Below are 24,497 nucleotides of genomic sequence, written 5' to 3' on the forward strand. Positions count from 1 at the left end.
CACCAGCAATTCTCTTAGTCTCTCTCTCTCTCCACGAGGTGCTGCTTCCAAAAAGATCTTCCGCCTCTCTCTTATCTCTCCAAATCTACGTCACCAGCTCCTCCCAGTTCAGGACTTTCTTTTCACATCAACAAGTCCATCCCACAGGTGGGATTAACAAGCTCTGGGTTTTAACACAATCAATTTGAAAACCAAGCCAATACAGGGGAATCTTTAATTGCCATTACTATCACACTGCCCCTAAGCAATTGGAGTGAAGGAACTTGCTCAAGATTACACGGCCAGTTATTTTGTGTGGGTGTTAAGTCTCTGAGGACAGAACCGATCCCAGGTCTCCTGACTCTGGGGCCGGTGCTCTTACTCACTGTTCCACCTGGCCACCTGTAAGGGTTATGGGATTTAAAGATCTTCCATGCTCCATTGTACTTGCTGACGTAGCAGGAAGGGGCGGAGCAAGAGGAAGCGGAAACCAAAAGCTGGAGTTCCTGCGGTGGCAACGACGGCAGCAGCAGCAGCAGCAGCAGAGGCAGCGGCAGTGCGAAGCCCTTTTTGAGTCTGCCAGAATTTCTGCTAAGGACTCCTGCTGAGGACTGCCAGGGGCCGGAGCTGCTGGGAGCGCGCTTCCGGGACGCTGGGCGGTTGCTGTGAGTGGGGAGAGGAGGACCTTTGCCTGAGGTAGCCTGTTCTGTTTTAAAGGCTTGAGAATGTGGGTGCTTTCTACTTTATCTACCTGTGCCAATGTCATAACTACTCTGATGGCTTTCATTTTCTGGTTTTGGCACTCAGTCTTTTGGTGTCTTAATAAATTTTCTAGCTTATTCCCCCATATGGCAAGCATGATGTATTTTGTAATGGATAATTATATCAGCATATCTGTAATTTCCATAGGCATTGTGAATATGGCTTTGCTGATACACCACCCTGTACCTCTCACTTCTATGGAGTGAATACACATTAAAAGTAAAAGACTTTTAATATTATTGTGCCACAAGAAATGTTATGAGGAATTCAAAGAAACATGGGAACTTCTGTGAAAACAAGGCAGAATATTTCAGAAGCAGAAAAATAATCTAAGCAATAATTATGACAGTCTAAAGGAAAAGACATTCAAAGCCAAATGCTGTTTAATTATAATGACCAATCTTCTTTGTGGAAGAATATGAAGAAATACTTCATTTCTAAAATGGAGTAGTGGGGAGATTATGGGTGCAGGATCTTGCATATACTGTTTGAAATTGTCACTGTGTAGTTTATTTGATTAACTTTTTTCTTTGTTATAAAGTAAGACTTGCATGGAGTGGAATCAAATCCAAAAATGACTATGATATAAAAAGTCCTCAGTAAAATTTTTATTTTAATAAATTATATGAAGAGCTCGAGTTAGCATGAGAAAACATGTAAAGTGATGGAAAGTGAGGTAAGCAGAATACCTCCCAAGGGAAAACTTAAGACTATGTCAGGATTGTTATTTGGCCAAATAAATACATTAAGATCAACAGAGTCAGAGAAAGACTGAAAGAGGAATAAAAAGAGAAAGTAAAAGAGTAAGGATATAGTGGAAGGCCATTTTTGCAGGCTCTGTCCAAAGCAATAGCAAATCTAAATCCCAGGAGGACTTGATCCTCCAATCTACAACCTTGTTTGGTAGAAGTTCTCTGGGGGTGCTCAGATTCTTAGAATCCAGTACTTAAAACCAGTTCCAACTCACAATTTGAATGAAAAGAAGCGATCATTTCCTTTTTTATCAGCCTACTCTTTTTTATCTTCACTTGATAAAGAATAAACAAAAATTTGGCAGGTAAAACAAAAACAAAACCCATGTTCATAAAAGAAAACTGGCTACCCACATTATTCTAATTTTCCCCAATGATTATTCATTAAAAGCAGGTTCATGCACTTTGAAAATCTTCTTTCTGATATAATTTACAAGGTATCTATCTCTCACAGTGAAGTGAATCATGGTGCAAACAACATAATGAACGCTTTTCTCCCCTGAAGGGTAATTGCATAGGAAGACAGCAGCATCTGTGTCCCATTTTGAATGGGGGAAATAATCCCGTGCATTTAAAAATCATCAATGTTTGAAGCACTGCTGATTTCACAATTCTACCAAATGTTAACTACCTATTCCTTTGAGAGGCAATAATTACTACAAGTGGACAGTCCCCCATCCTTTGTCTGAGGAATCCAGACAAAATGTAGTAGTATTATATACAGTAAGATATATATATGGGCTTAGTAAGATCATGAAGGTCATGTATTTTGTTGGGAAAATCTAACACCAACTTTCAATGAAAGCTTCTTCCATGTAGTATCAGAATGATAGTTTCCTTGGGTAAAGGAAAAAAGGTAAAAAAAGATAAAAAAAGGTAAAAGGTAATGCGGGTACATCAAAAATCCAATGTATAAGGTTAAAACAATTAATCCTATTTTGATGTTTTAATATTATTATTTCCTTATTGCTTTGTTTCTCTTAGATCTGATGATGAGCCAATCATAAATTTCATGGTTGTTTAATACCTACAAAAATCTCTGAACCATCATGCCATCATAGTTCCACAGTCTTCAGTAATCAGAGGATCAGAGATCTAGAGCTGGGAGGACCCTAGGGGTCATCTGGTACAAATTCCTTGGTTTGCAGATGACAAACTGAAGTTGAGAGAGTTTAATTGACTTGCCTATGCTTATACAGACAGTAAGTAGCACAGGAATTCCAATGCATGTCCTCAGATTTCAAACCCAAGCATTCTTTCTATAGCACCACTTTGTTCCTTATCATTGAGGAGGATAGGTAATCACAGGCAGCTCAAATCCACCCCTAACACTGATCTCTATGACTTGGCACTGTGTGAAATGAAAAGCAGTCCAAACTGCTCATAATCTATTTGGACTTCAATCCTTGCGGACTTCCTACTTTACTGCAGTTTAAGAACAAAATAGAAGTATAAGGACCAAAGTACAGTTATATCTGCCTAACACTGCTAACTTATTCTGCAAGAATATAGCATTAAGCAAAAAGACATTATTTAGGGATCAGTTAATAACACAGGAATAAAGAGGAAAGATAGGTTCAGCAAATGATACTGTTTTGTAGTTCTGCACTGGGTTTGGGTTATAAAGGGTTAAAGACACAAAGAAGTGGCAAAATAACATTAGTTGGAAAACTGGTGTGTTGGGTATTTCTCTATAGATGATTCTGGTGGTTTGATCTCTCATTTAACAAGGCATTCATTTAATGTATTCTTAATGGGAAAATGAAATGAAATCAAAAGTGAGCCTTTTAAAAATTTGTCAGAAATAACAAGAGGAAATTTCCCAGTAACCTTAATCCCAGTACTTGCACAGGGCTTGGATTAAAATGAATGAGTCCAAATTTGAAGACAGTTTTTGATTTTGTGAAGGGTGAAAACATTAAAAAGCAGGCCAAGGACCACAAGAGAGTTGTCTGTAAATGTTAGTAGTGTAGACAAATGAATCTCATTAGAATATGGAAATAAATGTATATATGAACCAATTATTTCCCCCAATTTGGCTAGTGATATAATTGAAAATTTAACACCCTTTGAACCTCATCCCAGATTTTTAAAATGCTTTTACAGAAATTGGATTCAGCTAGTTTTAAATTAGTAGGGAAATAGAAACAACTGTTAATAAAAAGGGGTCTAAATCATTTAGGCTTTCAAGATTAATCAGAGGTCAAAACAGACCCACAGCTTCCATGGGCTATGAGGTTTCCACCTAATGAAGTAGAAGTGCATGCTTTCTCCCCTGCAGTGGCCCTCCAGGAAAGATGAGCAAGGACCAAGGGCATCTGATGGATAAATGCTGCTCCTCCCCAGTAGGGTGGCCCCAAGCAGAGGTAAGGTTCTTAGGCAGTTTAGGGACAACAGAGACACAGGGGCCTTTAGGACTATCACTTCTCTGGGAGGAGGTATATTTCTCTGGACCTCATTCAGTCCTGGGGAGATAAGGAATTTGGGGTCCAGGATCTTTTGGAGGCAGGGCTGAGTCTGTTCCAAAGACAGAAAAGGGTTTCCCTAGAGTAGCATGAGGCCCCTTCAGAGCTCTCCCTACTGCCAACTGAATTTGTCCTAGGTGCTTGAATTCCTAGTGATAAGTCTGGTTGGAAGGGACCTTTAAAGTCATGTAGGTACAAAATCCCTTACTTTATGGATAAAGACACTAATAAGATTTAGAGATTCAATCTATCAGCAAGCATTTATCAACTATTCAAGGACACATTGGTTGCAAATAACAGAGCTGAGATCAGAATCTACATCTTCCAATTCCAAATTCAATGCTTCTTTTCATTATGCAATTTTGCCTCCATTTTTCTAAAATATTTGGTTTTCATTTTTAATGATTTAAATTTCAAATTAACAAGGTTACCCAAATAACTTAATCTTTCTAAGTTCTATTCTCAAATGTAGAATGAAGGATCAGACTATGTAAATACTCTCTTCAATCTCTTCTAGTTCTAAATCTAGGATCTGAGGATAGAATGATCTGAAGGTAGAGAAAATGTGGTATATCTGATAGACTGCTGAACCTGGAAGACAACTACCTATGACACTTAGTAGCTATGAGACTCAGGCAAGTCACTTAACCTCTATGTGCCTCAAAAAACTCCTAAGGATTTATCTACTACAACAGATTTTGATAAGAGGCAATTCTCACACTAGGAATTCCCCACACTGAGGAAACCTTTCTCCTCTTCTTGTAAATTTGAAATTAATGGCAAAGAATGTAGTGAAAGGGTATTTTTCTTCATCTTCTTCAATCTATCAGCAAACATCTACCAAGTGCTTACTCTGTATCTAGTACTATGCTAAGTGCTAAGGATGCAAAGGAAAAAAGAAAAATAAAACAAAAAATACAGTCATTGACTTTTAACAGAGTCAACTAGAATTTATTATGAGCCAGACACTATGTTAAGCACTAGAGTTTCAAAGAAAGGCAAAAACTTAGGTCCTGCCCTCAAGGAGCTTACTTCTAATGAGAAAAAGTAACAAGAAGATAACTAGGGACATACAATATACATACAGAGTGAATGTAAAGGAATCTCTGAGGGAAGGCACAAGCGGGCAGAGATGAGAAAGGACAATGCTTTTTTCTCTTCTCAATTCAACAAGCATTTATTCAGGCTGTCACATGTCAGGTGCTGACTTCAGTCACTCAGTCAGTCAACAGACGTTTATTAAGCACCTACTAAGTGCTAGGCACTGGGCTAAGCTCTGGAACACAAAGATCAAAGTGAAATGATAGTTGCCTTAGTTTCTTCATCTAATATATATACATACATATATACACACGTATATGTATGTGTATGCATGTATGTACATACATACACACTCTACCCATTGCTCACTGGGTCACTGTGAGAAAAGCATTTTGAAAACTGTCTAGCAATATATGTAAGCTCCATCTTATGTGGCACCCACAGGTAGGTCTGTGAAGGTATAACTTGAGTTAGCTACTAAAAGGTTAACTTGATACTGACCTGAACTTGGGAGGCCTTTAGGGAAGGGAACCAAGCCTGAGCTCCCACTGGCTCTGGCAAGACAATACAACACAATGAAAAGAACCCTGATTTTGGAGTCAGAGACCTGGATTCAAACCCCAGCTCTACCATACCTAATCTATGTGATCTTCAATAAGCCACTTAATTTCCCTGGAATTCAGTGTCCTCATCTGTAAAATAAGGGGGTTGGACAACATAGACTCTAAGCAACTCTAGATCTATAATTTTAGCCACATCCTCTTGTGAACCCACCCAGGTAGGGCATCCCCAAACACTGTTGTCCTCCTGCCTCATACTGGGCAAGGGGGCATGGAAGCTAGTTTGTGTGGTAGCCCTACTTTCCCTTGCCAGTATGTGGTTGCCTTCCTTTACTAAAAGTAAGATTCCCTTTCCTCTCTGCTACAACCATATTGTTGTTTGTCTTTCATTCTCAAAGAGGATCATAACATTGGGAAGGTGATATCATGCCTTAAAGTGAGTCAGGGCTGTGCAAAGCTTCACTTTCTCCTCCAAAGTCATCTGGGTCCAATGGCAAGATATAGATGAGGATGACTGAAGATGGCCCTGGATGCAGTGGAAGAACTTGGCCTTTTGTCTGAGCAATGCCCATTAAGTGATTAATGGTAATTAACTAGGTAAGAAATGAAGCAAAGAATGGCTTCCTTTACCTAGTCAAAAAAAAAAAAAATCAATCTGGGAGGAGAATGCCTTCAGGATTTCTGGCAAAAATGGAAACAATTGCTATTTACACTCACTCTGAACCATCAGAGCCCAAACAATGACCAAATGAGCCTGGGTCAATCAACGATAGCCAGAGTGATTTAGGTTTAAGGCATGGTCCTTAAAAAAGAAATCTAGCCTGTAAACCCCAGGATATCTTATGAGGTTTCAGTGATCAAAATTTATATTCCTTTGGGCAGAGCATTCACAGGTAAGGGCATGGTTCCCTATGTGGACCGAGGGAGAGGAGAAAAAGAAGAAGGGAGGGAGAGAGGGAAGGAGAGAGGGAGAGAGGGAGGGAGGGAGGGAGGAAGGAAGGAAGGAAGGAAGGAAGGAAGGAAGGAAGGAAGGAAGGGAGGGAGGGAGGGAGGGAGGGAGGGAGGGGGGGAGGGAGGGAGGGAGGGAGGAAGGAAGGAAGGAAAGAAGGAGCTGCACTGCCCAACTGGAAATGGCCAGTTGGGTCTCCATTGTGGCAGCTACTAATACTCACAGATTGTTAATTGTTGTTTGTCCTTCGTTTTTGAAGAGGACCATGACATCAGGAAGGTGGTGCTATGACTTGCAAGTGAATTGGATTTAAGTGAGGCAGAGCTGTGCAAAGTCACCAACCTCACTTTCTCTTCTGGAGCCACATACCTTCCTATCCAAAAGTCATCTTGACTCATTCAGTTGTTTTTCAATCATGTCTAACTCTTTGTGACCCTATTTAAGATTTTCTTGGCAAAGATACTGGAGCAATTTGCCATTTTCTTTTCTAGTTCATTTTATAGATGAGGAAACTTAAGCAAATAGGGTTAATCGACTTGACCTGGGTCAAAAAGTCACATGTGAACTCAGGTCTTCCTGGCCCAGCACTCTATTCACTGTGCCACCTAGATTCCCTTAACCCAAAGGTTAGATGCTCCCAATTACACTGTTCCAAAATCTTTCAGGCTTCCAGCTTTCTTCCTTCATTACCCTGTGTAGTTACTTCCTGCCTCCCTGACCATGGGAAGAGTTCAGGGAGGCAGATCCCTCCTTTGGAAGAGGGAGTTGGCTCACTAGATGCTAAATCCTTTAATCCTTTCCCAGATGAGTACTAGCTGGAGATTTGCCCTAGCCCTTGACTCCCTCCCATTTCTCTATTACCGTAACAAGGAGTGTTATGGGTGGAAAAGAGTTAAGGGATCCCTCCTCTTCCCTGACCTGGTTCCATCAATTGGTGGGGAGACCTCAGCCCCCCCTTGTCCCTCATTCAGGGAAAGAGAAGTTCATGGGGAAAATGGGATGAGTGAGACACTTCTTTCCTGGCGTCCTGGAAAAAGCAATACTTAATTCTTCCATCATTTCCTAAGTGGTCAAGGAAGCACTGTTGACAGTAGTGAACACAGTGCTTTGGAGCACACGCTAACAGAGTTCTAGAGCAGAGATCCATAGTCAAAAAACACTAGATTTAAAATGAGAAGGAAGGGGCGGCTAGGTGGCACAGTGAGTAAAGTGCTGGCCCTGGAGTTGGGAGGACCAGAGTTCGGTTCTGGCCTAAAACACTTAACACTCACACAAAAATACTAGCCGTGTAACCCTTGGGCAAGTTACTTAACCCCAATTGCCCGAGAAGGAACCTTAGAGATGATTTAGTTAAGTCTCTTAATTTTGCAGGTGAAGAAACCAAGGCCCTCTAAGGTTAAGTGACGTCCCTGGTCCCACAGGGAGCAGAGGGTGAATTTTAATCAACTTCTGATTGCATGGTATGGTGGCTTCTTGCTGAGGGAAGCAACAAACTTGGAACTGTGTTTTCTCGAACTGATAAGAACAAAACAGTCCCATGGCAATAGAATTACAGAATTTTAGAGTTAGAAGGGATGGCAGAGGCCATCTAGTCTGATCCATACTTGAAATGCATCCCCAATATAATAAAGCAGACAAGTGTTTTTAATGTAAAATGTCTTCTCAGGGATGCATGGGGAGGTGTTCCAGATCGTCCATTTCATCATTTTCCCCAGTATGTAAACCCCACCTCGCCCCACCACCCCATAGACACAGATTAGCAGCTCTTGTCACTCAGTCTTTCAAAGTGATCTGGAGTCAGGGCTGGGCAATACTGAGAGGTTAATGGACTTGTCAGTGGTCACACAGCTCCTATGTGTCATAGGCAGGACTTCTGGATTCTATAGCTGGGGTTCTAGAAACTATACTATGCTTACTCTCATCTTCACATAATAGTCATGTAATGGTTCACTTTGGGTTGACTGCAACCCAGCCCAGCCTAACACTGCTAGTAGGTGTGCAGCTGAATTCCTTGTTGATGGAGAAGCATTCTAAGCTGCACTTCAAGGCCACTGACTGCCTGTATATCACAGCATGGATTGCACATGAATCCTAGGAAACTAGATCATGTATAGCACAAATTCTTCCCCAAGAGACAGGAATATCATCTTGTGGGCACAAACTGGCACAAATTTTATCAACACACAATAATTCTTGTCCTTCCTTCTTGAAAGGGTTGTTGGGAGGATCAAATGAGATCATCACAGCACTGTTTCTATGGGAAAATATTTTCCAAGTTCCAGACTTGGGCTTCGACCCTTTTATAAGCTTCAGACCACCTACAGTATACCTGTGTATGTCAGGGTCTGCACTGTTAGCTCTCCTGCTAGGGATCCCTACTGCCGAGATACTCTCTTCCATCTCTCTCTCTGTCTCTCTCTCTCTCCCTCCCACCCCTTCTCTCTCAGAGCAGCTGCTGACCTGCCTAATTTTTGTGGCACAATTCCATCAGCATGTAACATAAGTACCCTGAGTAAATTTGACAGATGATGTGACAATGAAATTGAAATTATTCATTTATCTCGGTATAATGCATTCATTTGTTCATTGATTTCAAAAGCTCTTTACAATTCATTTCTCAAAATAACATTTGATGGACTAAAAGTTATAATACAGTGTACTTGGTACTGATGGCTCCAATCCATCTGAAGGGAGTTGTCAGGATCTTGAGCAGTTAACAAGGACAGGCTGTCATTGAATGCTGTTAAAGACCTGTGTCTGAGTTTGCTTTCTCTTCTCCTTTGCTGAGGACAAGAGATTTGTTCAAGATCTCACACATACATTTTGTGACAGAATTGGGATTTGAATTCAAGTCCTAAGAACATCATTTCTAGGGTTTTTTCCACGGTACTGCAGTTCCAGTAACAAGATACTTCTGGGTTTCTGAAGAATCTTTATACTATTACCATTCACAAACTGAGATAAAATGGCTCAGTCTATACTTAATACTCAGATGGATTCATGAGCTCAGGGATGTGGATGTTCTTTCTAGAACTCATCTCTTTCTTCTCATCCTGTGATTCTGGTCCATGTTCTCTCCTAAGTCTATTCACATGCTAGGTATCTTCTCTTGACATTGGAAAGATACCAATGGAGTATACAAGATGCCACAGCTATCCCTTTTATTTGCCAAATGGCCAGTCCATCTTTTCTTTTCTCATCATGCATTTCTTTAATGTCCTCCCTTCCTTGGGATATTTCTTATTATTTCCTTATTTTAAAATGTTGCAGCCTACTCACACCTAGCATGTGCCAATCCATTTGTGCCATACCCTTTGAGTGGTATGGTATGAAAGTTTAATCCTTCGGAAAATGTAGGGTTCCATAAGTCCTAGCAACATAAGCCAACAGTAGAATTTATTTTGTTCAGTTGATTCAGCAGTGTCCAAATCTTTGTGACCCCATTAGAGGTTTTCTTGGCAAAGATACTAGAGTGGTTTGCCATTTCCTTCTCCAGCTCATTTTACAGATGAGGACACCCAAGGCAAACAGGATTAAGTAGTCAATTTGTCCAGCCTCACACAACTAGTAAGTGTCTCAGGCTGCATTTGAACTCAGGAAGAGGAGTTTTGCTGACTTTAGGACTCTCTGTGCACAATGGCGCCACCTAGCGGCCTACCAGTTGAATACTGGTAGTGAAAAGGTTCATTCCCACCTTCCTCGCAAAACAAATTATGATTTGCTTGGTCTTCCTACTCAAGATTCAGGGGCATCACCATTCCTACTAAGATACAGGGGATGGAGAAAGAGAACTCCCATATACAGCTAGTGAGTGAAATGAAACATTATCCTACCACATGATGTATTAGAAACATCACTTCCTAAGAGTGTATCAACAGGGGGATGAGGGGTGCATACCCCAAATGCAAAAAGGCAAATAAGAAATGGGATTCTGTGTTTAAATAGTTTAATATTTATAGCATCTTAACTAATTTTTAAGATTAAACAAAACAAAACTTGTAACAGAAAAACACGCACACAAGCACAAACAACATAAAGGTGGTCAATTCTACAACACTTTTGAACCTTTTGTACTTAGAAATCCAAGAACTAATTGGGAAGACAATGTGTGGCTAACAACCCCTCTACACAGCTCCTTTACGTAATCTGTAAAATGGCTGTAATATGTAAATCAGATGCAGATCCACAGTCAACTTTGAAGGTTTAATTAAGGGCTTAATTATTTAAGACCATAAGACTGAAACAATGGTACCTTCTATCTCCCTGTAAACAGCAAGTCTAATACATGTTGAGCAAGCAAACATTTCCCACCTACATGGGAGATGTCTCACATCTTTCCCTGAGGTACCATCTTCTAATCACAGATGAACCCGTCATTTCACATTTATTATTACCATTAGTAATAATAATAACAAAACACCACAATCATTCACAGTCACAATCAGATATGTTATCTCACAGGTTGCTAAAGACAACTTGTACTGTAACTTGGGAAAGGTGTTACTTAATTCTCACTTCTCACCTTTTCTTCTTGGGGGATCAGGGTGGAAACTGTCCCTACTTTCTGGTTCTGCAGTTTCAGCCTAGATCCCAAGGGTGTAGGAGGTTTGACAGCAGTGAAGAATAACAGTTTTTCTCTCCTTTCCCCTCTTTTCTCCATAGCCAGAGTGTAAATAATTCCAAATGGATTTTTCATGTTTATTACTGTCAACTTTAGTTCTGTTTTTAAATAAAAGTTTGAATGTAAATAGTTAAAAAAAGAAAGCTTTGTGGTTTTTTTAAATGTTCCCAAGTCATATACTATAGATATAATAGAAATAATAATAGCAACTACCTTTAATCCCAATGCACAGTCCATGTCATGAGATGGATACGTAGCCACAAAGGAAGAGTATTAGCCAGGTAATGTAAATCCTGAAGCCATACTAGTAGCTGGGAAGGCCTGGAACTCTGAAATCCTTGCCAGTGGAGCTCTAGTGATTCTACTGTTTGGGTCAGCAACTAAATCTGTGTGATAACACTGCTGCTAGAAATCCAAGCAATAGAAAGGCTGGCATGGAATTACAGGCTGATTCACTCAAAAATGTCGTGATGATCAGCTTAACACAAGGGACGGAAAAACAAGATGACATACTGGAACAAGTTAGCAACATCAGTGTCCTGCCTGCTGAATATCTTAGTGCAGATGGTGCTGACCACCAAAGGAGGTAAACCAGAGTGCACGTGGAACGGGGAATGGAGGAAAGGCATAAGTACTTCCATTATGCTCCATTTCCAGACTGGGCCAGGACTTCCCTCCCCTCATAGCTCATCACTGGGGCTGAACTTAGTACAGGTACCTAATTGGGTTTTTTATCTTTTTTTTTTTCAAGAAAGCTAATGTGGAAATGTTTTGCATGACTTTATATGTACGATGGTTGTCCTATTTTTCAATATGCCTTCTCAATGGGGAGGAGGTTAGGGACAGAGGGAGAGAATTCAGTACTAAAAATAAAAATGAAAAATTCAATTTGTTGCCATTCTAAATACTTCCAAGTTGTAGGAAATGCAAAGCATTCTGAATAGAGACCTAGCAGAAGTCAAAACCCTGTGGGAATAGAAGGAGGTTACACAGCATCCCTGTCAGCCTATTTATTCTTGGAGTTGTCCAGAGAAGGCTTTCAGTGAGCCTTTAAGGACCAGCTTGTGCCCCAGGCCTTTTATTCTGTTAAAGTTACTTTAGAGGCATTTCAAAGCCAGTGCCTTAGAAAAGGATAGCTCCATTTTGGCAAACCAAAGAAAGGTGAGTAAAGGCCAGAAGCCTCACTACTGACATCTTCATTGACTGCTGTACGTAATTGTACGGAAAGAAAGATGATAGTGGTCTTTGCCAATACTAAGGTCCCCTGGGCAGGAAGGTAATTGGATAATAACTTGGAGCTTGAGTATAGGTGTGTACACGTGTGTGTGTGTGTGTGTGTGTGTGTGTGTATGTGTGAGAGAGACAGACAAAGAGAGAGAAGGGGAGGGAGGAAAGAAGGGGGTAGGGAAAGAGAGAATGAGAGGGAAAGAAAAGAGGAAGAGGAAGGAAAGGGAAAGAGAGAGACAGGAGGAGAAAGATGAGAGAGGAGGGAGAGAGAAAAGTGAGAGAGGAGGAGGAGAAAAGGAAGAAGAGAGGAAAAAGAGAGAAGGGGGAGACAGGGAGAGAAAGAGAAAGGGGAAGAGAGAAGGAGGGGTGGAAGGGTGAGAAAGAGATAGACAGCTGAAGAGACCATGCATGGTGGGGGGAGGATGATTGGAGGAAGGAAAGAGAAGGAAACTATCTTCTAGGTGTTATAACAGAGATAAGAAATGGTTCTCAATTTAACTACCTTTGTGGCCTTGAACAAGTTACTCATCTCTCAGATTTTCTTCACTGAGGAGTTTAACTAAATGATCACAGTAGTTCATTCTAGCTCTAATCTTTGATCTTGACTCTAAGATGCTTACAAGGTAACTGGGGAAATGAATTACCTAAGTATGAAATGGGCATGCAAACATAAAAGAATTCATAGGATATGAAGGGCCCTCAGCTGTCAAGTTCAGGGTGGGAGGTACCTGAGACTGGAATTTCTTTCCTAATATCCCAGGTCAATCTAAATCAGGGGTGGGGAACCTGCCTCCTTGGCCACATGTGGTACTCTAGGTCCACAAGTGAGGGCCTTTGACAGAATGCTCTTAATAAAAGGATTTGTTCTGTGGAGTTAGGATTTCCCCACCCTGATCTAAATGAATAACAATTACACCTCACATTTATAAGGTGCTTAAAAATTCACAAAGTACTTTCCTCACAACTGCAAGGTAAATATTACAAATATTATTAGCTCCATTGTATGAATGAAAAAATTTGAGTCTCAGAGAGGTCAAAGAACGTGTCGCAGGTCATACCACTGGTAAGTGGCAGGCGGGACTTGAACCTTATTTCTTGGCTCCAAGTGCATTCCCATTATACCACTATGGCTATGGGACAAACCAAGATGGGCCAGCTCTAATTGGAAAAAACATTCTTCCTAACCAGGAGTTAAAAGCTTTGTCCTTGAAACTTCCATCCAAAAGTCCTAGATCTCTAAATATCTGTGGCCGGGCAAAATACATCTAATCCTTACAAAGAGCAACTCTTCAAATAATAATGTCTTATTTTATCTTGAGTTTTACTGAAGACAGTCACAATTGCTACTGCTTTCTGCCTGAGTGATTTCTCTCTCCCATTCTCTCTCTCTCTCCCCACAAACACACCACATGCTTGTCTTTTCCAGTCTAAACATTCCCAGTTTCCACAAGTGTTCCTTATATGAGAATGAAACCACTTTGATAGCAGGGGTTGTGTTCATTTTTTTCTTAGCATCCCCAGGGCCTATTATACTGCATAGCACACAGTAGGTGTTCAACAGATGTTTGTTGAATTGTTCCCAAGACTCCTCACTGAATCACTCTAGGGATGACTTTCCTTATCTATGAAATGATAGGGGTACACTAGATGAGCTCCAGTAGGGGTCCTCATAGCCCCCAATCTATGTTCCTATTAGTAATGGAATGGATCTCCCTTGGCTGGACTCCCAGAATGCCTCCAGCCTCTCTTGAAGAGCACTGCCTAGAACCGGACACAATATCCCAGAATTTCTGCAGAGTAAGTAAGGACTTCTGATTGGCAGATTACCTAAATGCTATGGAGGGCATGAAGGGAGGATGGCAGCACCCAAAACATCAAGCAATTAACCAGCATCTATTATGCCCCTATTACATGCCAAGATAAGCACCAGGCCTTGGAAATGCAAAGACAAAAATGAAGCAACCTCCGCTGTCACCGAGGTTGAGTTCTGCTGTTAATCAAGAACAGAAAGAGCCTGGATCTGTGGTGTTGTTTTTTCCCAATCGAAAAGCCCCAGAAGAGGAAAAGTCCTCTACCAATGTAGGCTGGTGTCTCTCCAAGTTTCAGAGAGTTGGATAAGAGAAAGGATTTGAAGGAGGGTCTTCTTGGCTTTCAGGCCAAACCAGTCAGCATTTACTAAGCCCTTACCATCGATTTACATACCAGGCATTTTGCTAAGGGGGAAACACAGAGCAACAAAAAGAATGGACTCTCTGAGGAAGTTCCTATTTTAAGGAGGGAACTCAATATTGTAATTGAGGATGGTATAGTGCTAGATGAGGAGTCCGAAAGACCTCCCTTACACTAGCTGTGTGACCTTGGGCAAGCCTCTTCAACTCTCTGACTCAGTTTCCTCACCTGTAAAATGAGGGGGATGGATTTCATGGTCTCCAAGGTCCCTTTCAGCTCTAAATCTATGACCCTAAGAATTGTGTGTGTGTGTGTGTGTGTTATATAGGGTGTCCCAAAAATCTTAGTGCACATTTCTGCTGAATCAAGATAGGATCAATAGATCTGGAACGTTGAAGCAGAAAGGTTTTTAAAGCTCACTTATTCCACATTATGAAGAATGAGACTATTTTGGCCAATGTGTAAATCAATGTGCTTGATTACATCTGTTACTAGGGGTTTGTTGTTGTTTGTTTGTTTGTTTGTTTTGGGGGGGGATGAGGGAAAAGGATGAATACAAACGCCTGTTAACTGAAAAAAAATTTGATAGGATTTAATTTTTAAAAAATTATCTAGTCCAGGGGTTATTAACCTAGAGTATTTTGATAATTGTATTTCAAGATAACTGGTTAGCTCCTTTTATGGGCTGTCCTCCCCTCTTAGAAGCTAAGTTCTTTGAGGGCAGGTGATGAGGTCAGGGAAGCATAAAATGTAGAGGTCTAAGGTTAGGGGTGTTTGAGACCCCAAAATACCAACATGCCGGGTCCTGCCGATTGAATTCAACTCAAGCCTTCTCTCAGCCAAACTAAAGCAAAGTTTATTAAAGGTTTGCCATAATGGGTAGACTCTTAAGGAGCCTCAGGATTTGTGATGCATGATGCAGGTGGGCCAGAATCATCTGACAGATTCTCCAGCCCTGTCATGGAGGCAAATGGATCTTAGATACAGAAAGGTTGTGGGAGGAATCTAGGGGTGGTCTAGAGGAGGAGTTTGGGGGAGGGGGGTTGGTCTTCAGGAGGAATCAAAAGAGGTCAGACTCCAGTAATGTAAGATTAAGGGTGGGAAATAGCTGGAGGCTACCTGGGGATGACAAAGGAGGGCTAGGCTAGTTTAAAGGTGTATAGATATTTTGGGAGGATCAAGCATGGGGCTAGCTGGACAGTGGAAGGCTAGGCTAGTAAGAGATTTCGAACAGGCTATAATGAAAGGCTTATGGCCTCAAGTGGGAAGATTCCAGGAGAGCTCAAGGGGGTTCTCAGAGCCTGTACCTCATCAGAGGGACTGTCTTTTTGGTTTGGTAACTATGGGAGAGGATGGACCTGGAGCTCAAATTCCAACCTCAAACAAGTATTGGCTTTGTGACCCTGGACATGTCTCTTAACCTCTCTCTGCCTCAGTTTCCTTATCTGAGAAATAGTAATAAAGATAGCCCCTACCGCCCTAGGATATTTGTAAAGCCTTTAGCACAACACCTAACACATAATAGGCTCTTAATAAATGCTTGCTGCCTTGGCTTAAAATCCTGTATATTTTATGAACTTTTAAAAGCTTGGGGGATGGGGTGAGTCAGGGAGACTATAGGGTACAACAGGCTGCCAATTGACTATGAGCTCCTTGAGATCAAGGACTGATGTTTTTCACTTTATCTCTAGCCTCTTAGCCCTGTGCTTGGCACATAGTAGGGCCTTAATAAATGAGCAGTGATTGGATGCTAAAGGGGGTCCATGACAATCCTCCCCAAAAAGGTATAAAACCTCTGGTCTAGTCCAAGTCGTTCCTTGTACAGCTGAAGAACAGAGAGGTTGAGCGACGCTCCCGAGGTCACACAGCAAGAGACAAAAGCGCGATTCACACTCAAGTTCTCTCTCTCCACCTGCCTCCTTTCATTATCAGTGACTGGAGTTCCCAGTTAGTAGCGGGAGAGGTAACTGGGAGTAGGTGGAGGGCGCAGGATGCCCGTGGAGTCTCCCATCGAGCGGGTACTCCAGCCCCAAATTCGAGCAGGAGTGGGTTGATAGTGAAACGGAGTCCACGCGCGGAACTTCAAGCTTAGGAGTTTGGGGGCCGGATGGGGAGGGGCTCGAGCCCGGGAGCGAAACGCGAACTCACCCACAATCCGACCGCCCGGCCGCCGTAGCACGTCCCCTGAAGCCGCGGCTGTCGGAGGAGCCGCCGCCGCCGCCGCCGCCACCGCCGCAAGAGCAGGCGGGAGAAGCCGCGGCAGCTGACGCCGTACTCTAACGTCACGGGGCCCCGCAGCCACTCTCGCGCCGGCCCGGATCTCGCGCTAGCCGGGGCCGGAAGTGGGGCTCGGGCGTTTTGCCCGGGTTGCCATGGCGGTGTTTGGGCGGCCCCCCTGGAAGCGTTTCGGGGCTTGCTGGGGTTGGTGGGGCGGCCGGCTCACGGCCCCTCGGCCGAAAAGCACGAACCCGTTCACCCGAGAGCAGGAGCAGGAGTGGCGGCGGCGGAACCGCACTGTGCTCACGTACGTGGCCGCGGCCGCCGTGGGCATGATTGGGGCCTCCTACGCTGCGGTGCCCCTCTACCGCCTCTACTGCCAGGTAGGACGGCCGCGGGGAGCGCGGACCCGCAGGCAAAGCTGCAGGCTCCTCCACCCATTGAGAAACTGAGGCCCAGGGCAGAGAGCGACAGGCCCAAGGTCACGCAGACGGAAGGGATTACTGGGAACGATGCTGGGTCTGGTGTGGAGAGGACCGGGTTTGAATCCCATCTCCCCTACACCCCCAGCCCTGTGTGACCTTGGACAAATCATTTCTCCTCTCTAGGCTTCAGCTTCCTCATCTGTAATACAAGAGTAAAAAACAGTACCTCTCATTGTCTTTTGTAGTCTGGATCAAATGAGATAATTTATGTAAAGTGCTTTGCAAAATCCTAAATAAGGCTCTATGTGAACGCAAGCTCTGGTTGCTCAATCCAGTGACTTTTCTCATGTTTATTCTCTTTGACCTCAGTGTAGCTTTTAATGCTGTTGACCAGCCCCCTGCACTGGAGATTACCCTCACTTTTCTTCTGTGACACCGCCCGTATCACCATTCATTCATTCATTCAGCAAACATCAAGTTCAGTTAAAGAAACATTTATTAAGCACGGACTACGTGCTAGACCCGGTGTTTAGTGGTGGGGATGCAAAAAGAGACAAAAGACGGCCACTGCTTTCAAGCAGCTTACAGTCTGACAGGGAGGTAAAATGCAACCAGATAGACTCAAAGCAAGTTCTAAACAGGTTAAATAAGAAGTAAGGAAAGACGAGAAAGCACTAAAACAGAGAGGGGTTAGGGAAGGCCTCCTGTAGCTGGAATTTTAGCTGAGACTTAGAGGAAGCCAAGGAGGTCAGTAGTGGGAGTAAAGACGGGGATGAGATGAAAAGCCACAGAAAATTTTCCAAGCCAAAAGATGGAGTGTCTTGTTCTTGAAACAGCCACGAAGCCAGTTTCACAGGAGCAGAGTGTTGGGGAGTAAGGTGTAAGAAAACTGGAAAGGCAGGAGGGGGTTAGGTTATGAAGTATGTGATGTTTGTGTACAGAACATGTATGGAGCCCTGGGGGAAATGGCATTTAGAGAAGACACAGCTCCTGCTTGTTAGGCAGCCAAGAGGCACAGCTGGACTTGGAGACCTGACTCTCCCAGCTAATGGCCAGATCTCCTCAGTTCTAGCTCTGCAACATCTCTTCACATCTCACCTGCTCTCCCCACACAGCCACTTTCCACTCAGGCCCTCCTCACCTCTCCTCTGGACAATTGAGATAGTGGCTAAACAGACCTCCCTGCCTCCTATCTTTGCCTACTTCATTCTCACCACTGCTGCCAAGTAATTAAAAGTGCAGAGCTGACCATGTTACCTCCATACTTGGTGAAGCGCAATGGCTACTTCTCTAGGATCAACTGTAAGCTTCTCTTTATATTTAAAGTTCTTTAAAACATGGTTCCATCCTGACTTTCCAACCTGATCCTACATTATTCCTCCCATGCATTTTATGGTTTTTCTATTCATACATGACAGATTATGTCTTTGCACTGACTTTCATTTTCCTACAGTGAACTGCTCTCTCACCTCCAACTTTGGAAATCTCTGGTCATTTCCTTCAAGATTCAATTCAGGTGTCAGTACTTCTATCCTCCAACCCCTACTTATCTTATATCTGCTTTGTATGTTTTGTAGATACACACGCACATACATGCACATGTGTCTATATGTTCCTCCTTAAAATGTGTGCCCTTAGAAAACAAGTACTCTTCTTTTTTTTCTATATAAATGCCTAGCATAAATCAGGAACATAATAAATGCCTTTTTTTTTTTTTGCTTTTTGGAGGGCAGTTGGGGTTAAGTGACTTGCCCGAGGTCACACATCTAGTAAGTGTTAAGTGTCTGAGGCTGGATTTGAACTCAGGTCCTCTGACTCCAGGGCCAGTGCTCTATTCACTGTGCCACCTAGCCACCCCTAAATGCTTTCAATTGAATATAATTAGATTACACCAGAACTGGCTAAATGATTGGACCAGCAGGTCCTTAGGGATGTGGCCACTAGAATAAAGCCCCAGATACCCTTTGTTAATTACTGCTAGCTTCTGCTTTGTTCAGTGTACTGAATTGGAAATTCAGATGTTCATTTAAAAGTAAAGTGATTATACAAAGTAGGCATTTCATACTTAAAAGGTGCACTGATAATAACAAAATTAAAATGGTAGCATATATGTTTGTGTATTTTGAAGCAATTAGGAGCACTGTCACAGTTATGATTAAAGGCATTTGGAGACATTTTTTAGATAGCAATTCACTGAACCATTGGAATTTGATGGAAAGAAATCGTGTTTTGGGACTTCAGGAATTGGTTGAAATCTGGGGCAGGGGGGTGGAGGGGAAAGGACAGGTAGCTAGATGGAAACAGAAGGACCTGAATTCAAATTCAACCCAGATATTTAAGTTATGTGACCCTGGGCAAGTCGCTTAACCCCAGTTGCCTCCCCCAGTCCCCCCAAAAAAATCCTTTGGCTTCTGAAGTACCTTTTGGCTGTAGATCTTTTGTTGTTGTTCAGTTGTTTCAGCTGTGTCTGACTCTTTGTAACCTCAGTTGGGGTTTTCTTGGCAGTGATATTGGAATGGTTTGACATTTCCTTCTCCAGCTTATTTTACAGATAGGAAACTAAGGAAAACAGTGTTAAGTGACTTGCCCAGGGTCACACAGCTAGTAAGTGTCTGAGACCAGACCTGAAATCAGGAAGACCAGTCTTCCTAACTCCAGGCCCAGCACTCTATCCTAATTGCCCTCTATAGATCAGGGGTCTTTTAATCCTATGGTAATGATTTAAAGGAACATTTCATGATTATGATGCACCATCATTAAAAATCTTGTTTTTAATAATATTTTATAATAATTTTGTTCCCAGACCACAGGACTTGGTGGGTCACCTGTAGCTGGTCATGCTTCAGACCAGATTGAGACTATGGTACCTATTAAGGATCGAATCATTAAAGTCACCTTCAATGCAGATGTGCATGCAAGTCTTCAGTGGAACTTTAGACCTCAACAAACAGCAATATATGTGAGTGATTGAGACATTTAATAGTCCATGCTGAATGTTAGAAAGAACCTTAAAGTTTATCTCATTCAAACCCCTCATATTGCAAATGAGTAAACTAAAACCCAGAGAGGAGTGACCTTCCCTAGAGCATCAGGAGGGGTCAGCATTAGAGGTAGAACTAGACTAGATAATAACTTTTAATTCAAAAATAAATTCTTGTTACTTTAAGTAATTTCAGATCTTTAGAAAATCATCTGAAATTTATAAATTATGACTGGTATTAATCACGTTAATGTGTTTCTCTTTCCTCTCTTATCTCTGCCTCTTTCTCTCTTCTTTCCATCCCCTACATTTTTTCCACCACCATTGCTTCCAAGAACTGAGTGTCTCAAGGTTTCAGGAACTCCTGCATTCTCATGAAATGATCATGGTGAGCTTTAGTATCACTGCTACAAAACCTTGATTAAAATACTTGATAAACTACGTAATCTCTTTAACTGAGAGGCAAAAGTTTTTCGCCTTTTATTTTCAATCCTTCTCACTTGACCTTCCCTCTGAAATTCATTACCTGTCTTTCATTCTTCTTGTTCCTCCCTCCCTGCTCACTCTTCCTAATCTTCCTGCAAACCTGGTTAGTTCTCTATGATCCTAGGTCCTTACACAACCTTTCCTTGACACTTCTATTCCAGCCAGTTACTCTCATCTCTCCCTTACTCTTACTGCCAAACTTCTAGTTTTTACAGTTTATGATACCTCTACTCCCTCCTGATCTACTTTCTCCTCACTACCTGTCCTACTGCTTTCAAAAAGATCACCAACAATTCTTTTAAAATTCCCTCCCAATGACCTTTTTTAGTAGCATTTGACACTGTTGACCACCTCCTCCTTTTGGATATTTTCATTACCCTTGGCTTCAGAATCAGCAGTCTCTTGGTACTCCTCTTGCTCCTTCCCCCACTCCTCTCATTTACTGACTCCTTGTTCTTTTCCCTACCTCCTCTTAAAAGTTCTGTCCCTAACGTCCTGCTGTCTGGGCCATGTGACTAGGTTTGGGAGTGGACTAGAGAGTATGCCATACTGGGATTATTTAGTATGGAGAAAAGATTTAAGGGAGACACTAGATTCAGTGTCATGAATAAAAGTCCATCGCTCTGTCCACACTCTTTCCCTTCAATCATTCACTCATTCCTTAGTGTGTTTTAGACCTTTTCTTTTCTCTCCCAAACCCTGCTTATGTTGAACAGAATTTAGCCTTCTCTAAGGAGATTGAGGGCATCCTGCTTCTTCGGTTCCCTTGCTCCTCCATCCCTCAATTCCTGCTGCAACATTACCTTTTTTTAAGACCAGAAAATTATAGGTATCACTCTTCTTCACTAAACCCTATACATAGGTCTTTGATCATACTCCCTCTTTCCTTTTCCTTATTCTGAAGTCAACTCCTCCTTCTCAGGGCATCTTTCCTTCTTTCAGTTTATGTCCTATTTCTTTCCAGGTAACTAATATCTTCCAGTCTTTTTTTTTAATCCTTCTAGCCTATCCAGGTGCTGACCCATCTTTACCTGCAGATGCCTTCATTTTGTCATTGTCCAGTCTTCTCAGCCTTTTGGATCCATGTTCTGTCTTCACTCTACTGAAACTACTCTCTCACCAGTGTCCTCAGAATAACTGAAGCTATAATGGCCTTTTTTTTTCAGCCTTCTTCCTCCTTGACCTCTCTGCTGCTTCTAACATGATTACTCCTGTTTACTGCTTATTTTTTCTCTTCCCTTGGCTTGAGACTCTTCTTGCTGTCTAACCACTCCTTCACTAGCCTCTTTCTGATTTCTTATTGCTGGCATTTCCTAAGGCCCTGTCTTTGACCTTCATCTCTCTTTACACTTTCTCCTTTGGCAATCTCATTTATTCCAACTCACTCTCTGTAGAAAACTTCCAAATCTGTACACCTACCCTTGTTTCTAAGCTCATCATATATTTCTAGCTGCCTTCAAGAATATATGTACTTGGATATCCCACTGAGATGTCCTGTTGTGTCCTTCCTTTTGGGTAGCCCCCACTCCTGCCCTGCTTTACCTTTCTAGTTTGTTTTCTATTGCTGCCCCAGGTGATAGGCCTTTATTGCTCCTTTCCATTTTAACCTGTGTTCCAGAGGCAGTATGGTACAGAAACTAAAGCAGTAGAGTCAAGGGAGGCATGAGGGTAAATCCCACCATAAAATGACACTTGGGTGTGACCAGGTGCTATTAGCCTTTGAAACTTACTCATTTGTAAAATAGGCATGATAATACCTAGTTTCTCGATCTTGGAGTTGTTATAAAGGTAAAATGAGTTATTATATTTAAGTACTTTTTGAACCTTTAAGTGCCAGTAAAGTAAATGTCAGTAATTCTAACTTTCTCCAAGTCTAGAGAAAGTGATGACCTATACTGGTAAAGGGAGTGTCCTCATCTGGGAATTCTTTATACCAGTGTAATCAACACAACCTATCACTATCCCTTCTAAGCTCTTTTGTTTATAGTCACTGGTCTTGATCACTTAACAAAGAACACAGATTAAATGGTCTAATTTGCATCCAGATTTAAAGAATTGTAGTGTAGGAGGACACTAAGTCAATGTCTACATGGTAGACCTGGGTTTAGAATCAGGTTCCCAAACTTATTTGGCCTGTCACCCCCTTTTTAAAAAAAATGTACTCAGTGGTCCCCCCTCCCCGAAATCTACTTTCTTTGTTCCCTTTAACTTTTTTTTTGTGTCATTTGAAAAAATTTTTTAAGAATGATGCATCTTAAATTGAATAATTGATTATACATTTGTAGGGTTTTTCAAGCATTGAAATTTTGATGGTGGAATATTGCATCATGTAATCATATTCCTTCATGTACATGCTGGACTTCCTGACAGTGCAAGACATGCTTGCCAACACTTGCTTGTTAAGATCTGTTAGTGGACTTGACCACTGATTAGTTATGCTTGCTTTTTGTGTATTTGGAAGATAATGTAATCACTACGAATTTATCTTACACAACAGATGAAACATGTACCATTTCTCAGAATTTTCTTATCTTTTCTTATGCTTCCACCACCCCCTTACTTTTATTCAAGGCCCCCCCAGTTACACCTGAGGCTACTACTGGTTCCCTGGATTGTTCTAGTGCCCCCACAGGGTGGTTTTGCACACTTTGGGAAACCTATGGTTTAGATCCTTGCCCTGCCATAATGGCCATGGCAACTCGGGTGTTTCATCTATAAAAGAGAAATAACAATAGGTTTGTTTTTTAATTAGAGACGGTTTCTGTGAGGAATATGACATTAAAATGACATTCTTGGTTTGGGGTATTCATTGTTGACATTTACACATTTTAAATTTGAATTTTTATTGATAGTGCTTCCTGTTTGCTTATACAAGACTTAGGTCTTATCAGGTATTGGTTATTGAAGCATTTAGTTCTGTTCTCACAAGGACTTTGACATGTTACTTAGCCACCCTTGGCCTCCATTTCTACAGCTATAAGATGAGGGCTAGGACTAACTGATCTCTTGCCTTTCTAAGTTCTAAATCTTACTCAGCGATTTTATTTAGGTGTTTGTTGGTCTGACCAGTGAGATAAATGATTAAACTGATAGGCAGTTGAGAGCCAAAAAGTTAAATTGTATACTAAGTGTGTGTGTGTGTGTGTGTGTGTGTGTATAAAATGTTGGGTTTTTTTTTTTTTGTGCAAAACAGGTGGTACCAGGAGAGACTGCACTGGCATTTTACAAAGCTAAGAATCCTACCGACAAACCAGTAATTGGAATTTCTACATATAATGTTGTGCCATTTGAAGCTGGACAATATTTTAATAAAATACAGGTATGTTAAGTAAAAACTCATCATAAAAAAGATTAAGGTAAAGATAGCATCACTGCCATCTCCTTAAATTTGTTGTTTTATTTTGGATGATTTAAGAAAACATTAAGACAATCTTGAAAGTCATACTACTCCAAAAATAGAAGCATAAATTCATTCAAAGCTTTGAGGTTTTTTTCCCCTAGGTTACTTGTTCAATATTCAGTGATTGACCTCTGGAGCAACTTAAAGTTCTTACAACAAAGGCAAGAAAAAGTGTATTTTGAGACTAGATCATTTAATAGGCTGTAGCTGTCTAAACCCAAGTTGGACCAGTAGTCCATCAAACGTTAAAATTTACTAGTTCTCCCTTTGACCCAGCGATTTGGCTTCTGTGGCTGTATCCCAAAGAGATCGTAAAAAATGGGAAAAGGATCCACATGTACAAAAATATTTATAGAAGCCCTTTTTGTGGTGGCTAAGAGGAAATTGAGGGGATGCCCATCAATTGGGGAATGGCTGAACAAGTTGTGGTATATGAATGTAATGGAATACTGTTGAGCTTACTC

General features: G+C 41.7%; 2 protein-coding genes across 6 annotated transcripts in view; one reads left to right on the forward strand and one right to left on the reverse strand.

The window, feature by feature from the left end:
• Window positions 1–16,836, reverse strand: part of STXBP4 (syntaxin binding protein 4) — a 244,315-nt gene extending 227,479 nt beyond the window's left edge. For 3 of the 5 annotated variants that reach the window (XM_069067474.1, XM_069067471.1, XM_069067473.1), the window contains exon 1: window positions 16,674–16,836. The gene's annotated coding sequence lies outside the window, so the exon portion shown is untranslated. Of the gene's footprint in view, window positions 1–11,030; window positions 11,228–16,673 lie in introns of all 5 variants that reach the window. The other 2 variants (XM_069067472.1, XM_069067470.1) reach the window with 2 other exon arrangements.
• The window catches only part of COX11 (cytochrome c oxidase copper chaperone COX11), a 234,639-nt gene that overhangs the window by 209,506 nt on the left and 636 nt on the right, over window positions 1–24,497 (forward strand). Inside the window, exons 2-4 of the mRNA XM_069067476.1 lie at window positions 16,867–17,125; window positions 19,971–20,126; window positions 23,827–23,952. Coding sequence (XP_068923577.1) covers window positions 16,898–17,125; window positions 19,971–20,126; window positions 23,827–23,952 — 510 coding nt within the window. The 5' untranslated portion in view covers window positions 16,867–16,897. The remainder of the gene's footprint in view (window positions 1–16,866; window positions 17,126–19,970; window positions 20,127–23,826; window positions 23,953–24,497) is intronic.

This window comes from Petaurus breviceps, unplaced genomic scaffold, assembly GCF_028583685.1.
Source record: "Petaurus breviceps papuanus isolate PSGF00001 unplaced genomic scaffold, PetGlider_PUasm1.0 90750, whole genome shotgun sequence".
Classification (NCBI taxonomy): domain Eukaryota; kingdom Metazoa; phylum Chordata; class Mammalia; order Diprotodontia; family Petauridae; genus Petaurus; species Petaurus breviceps.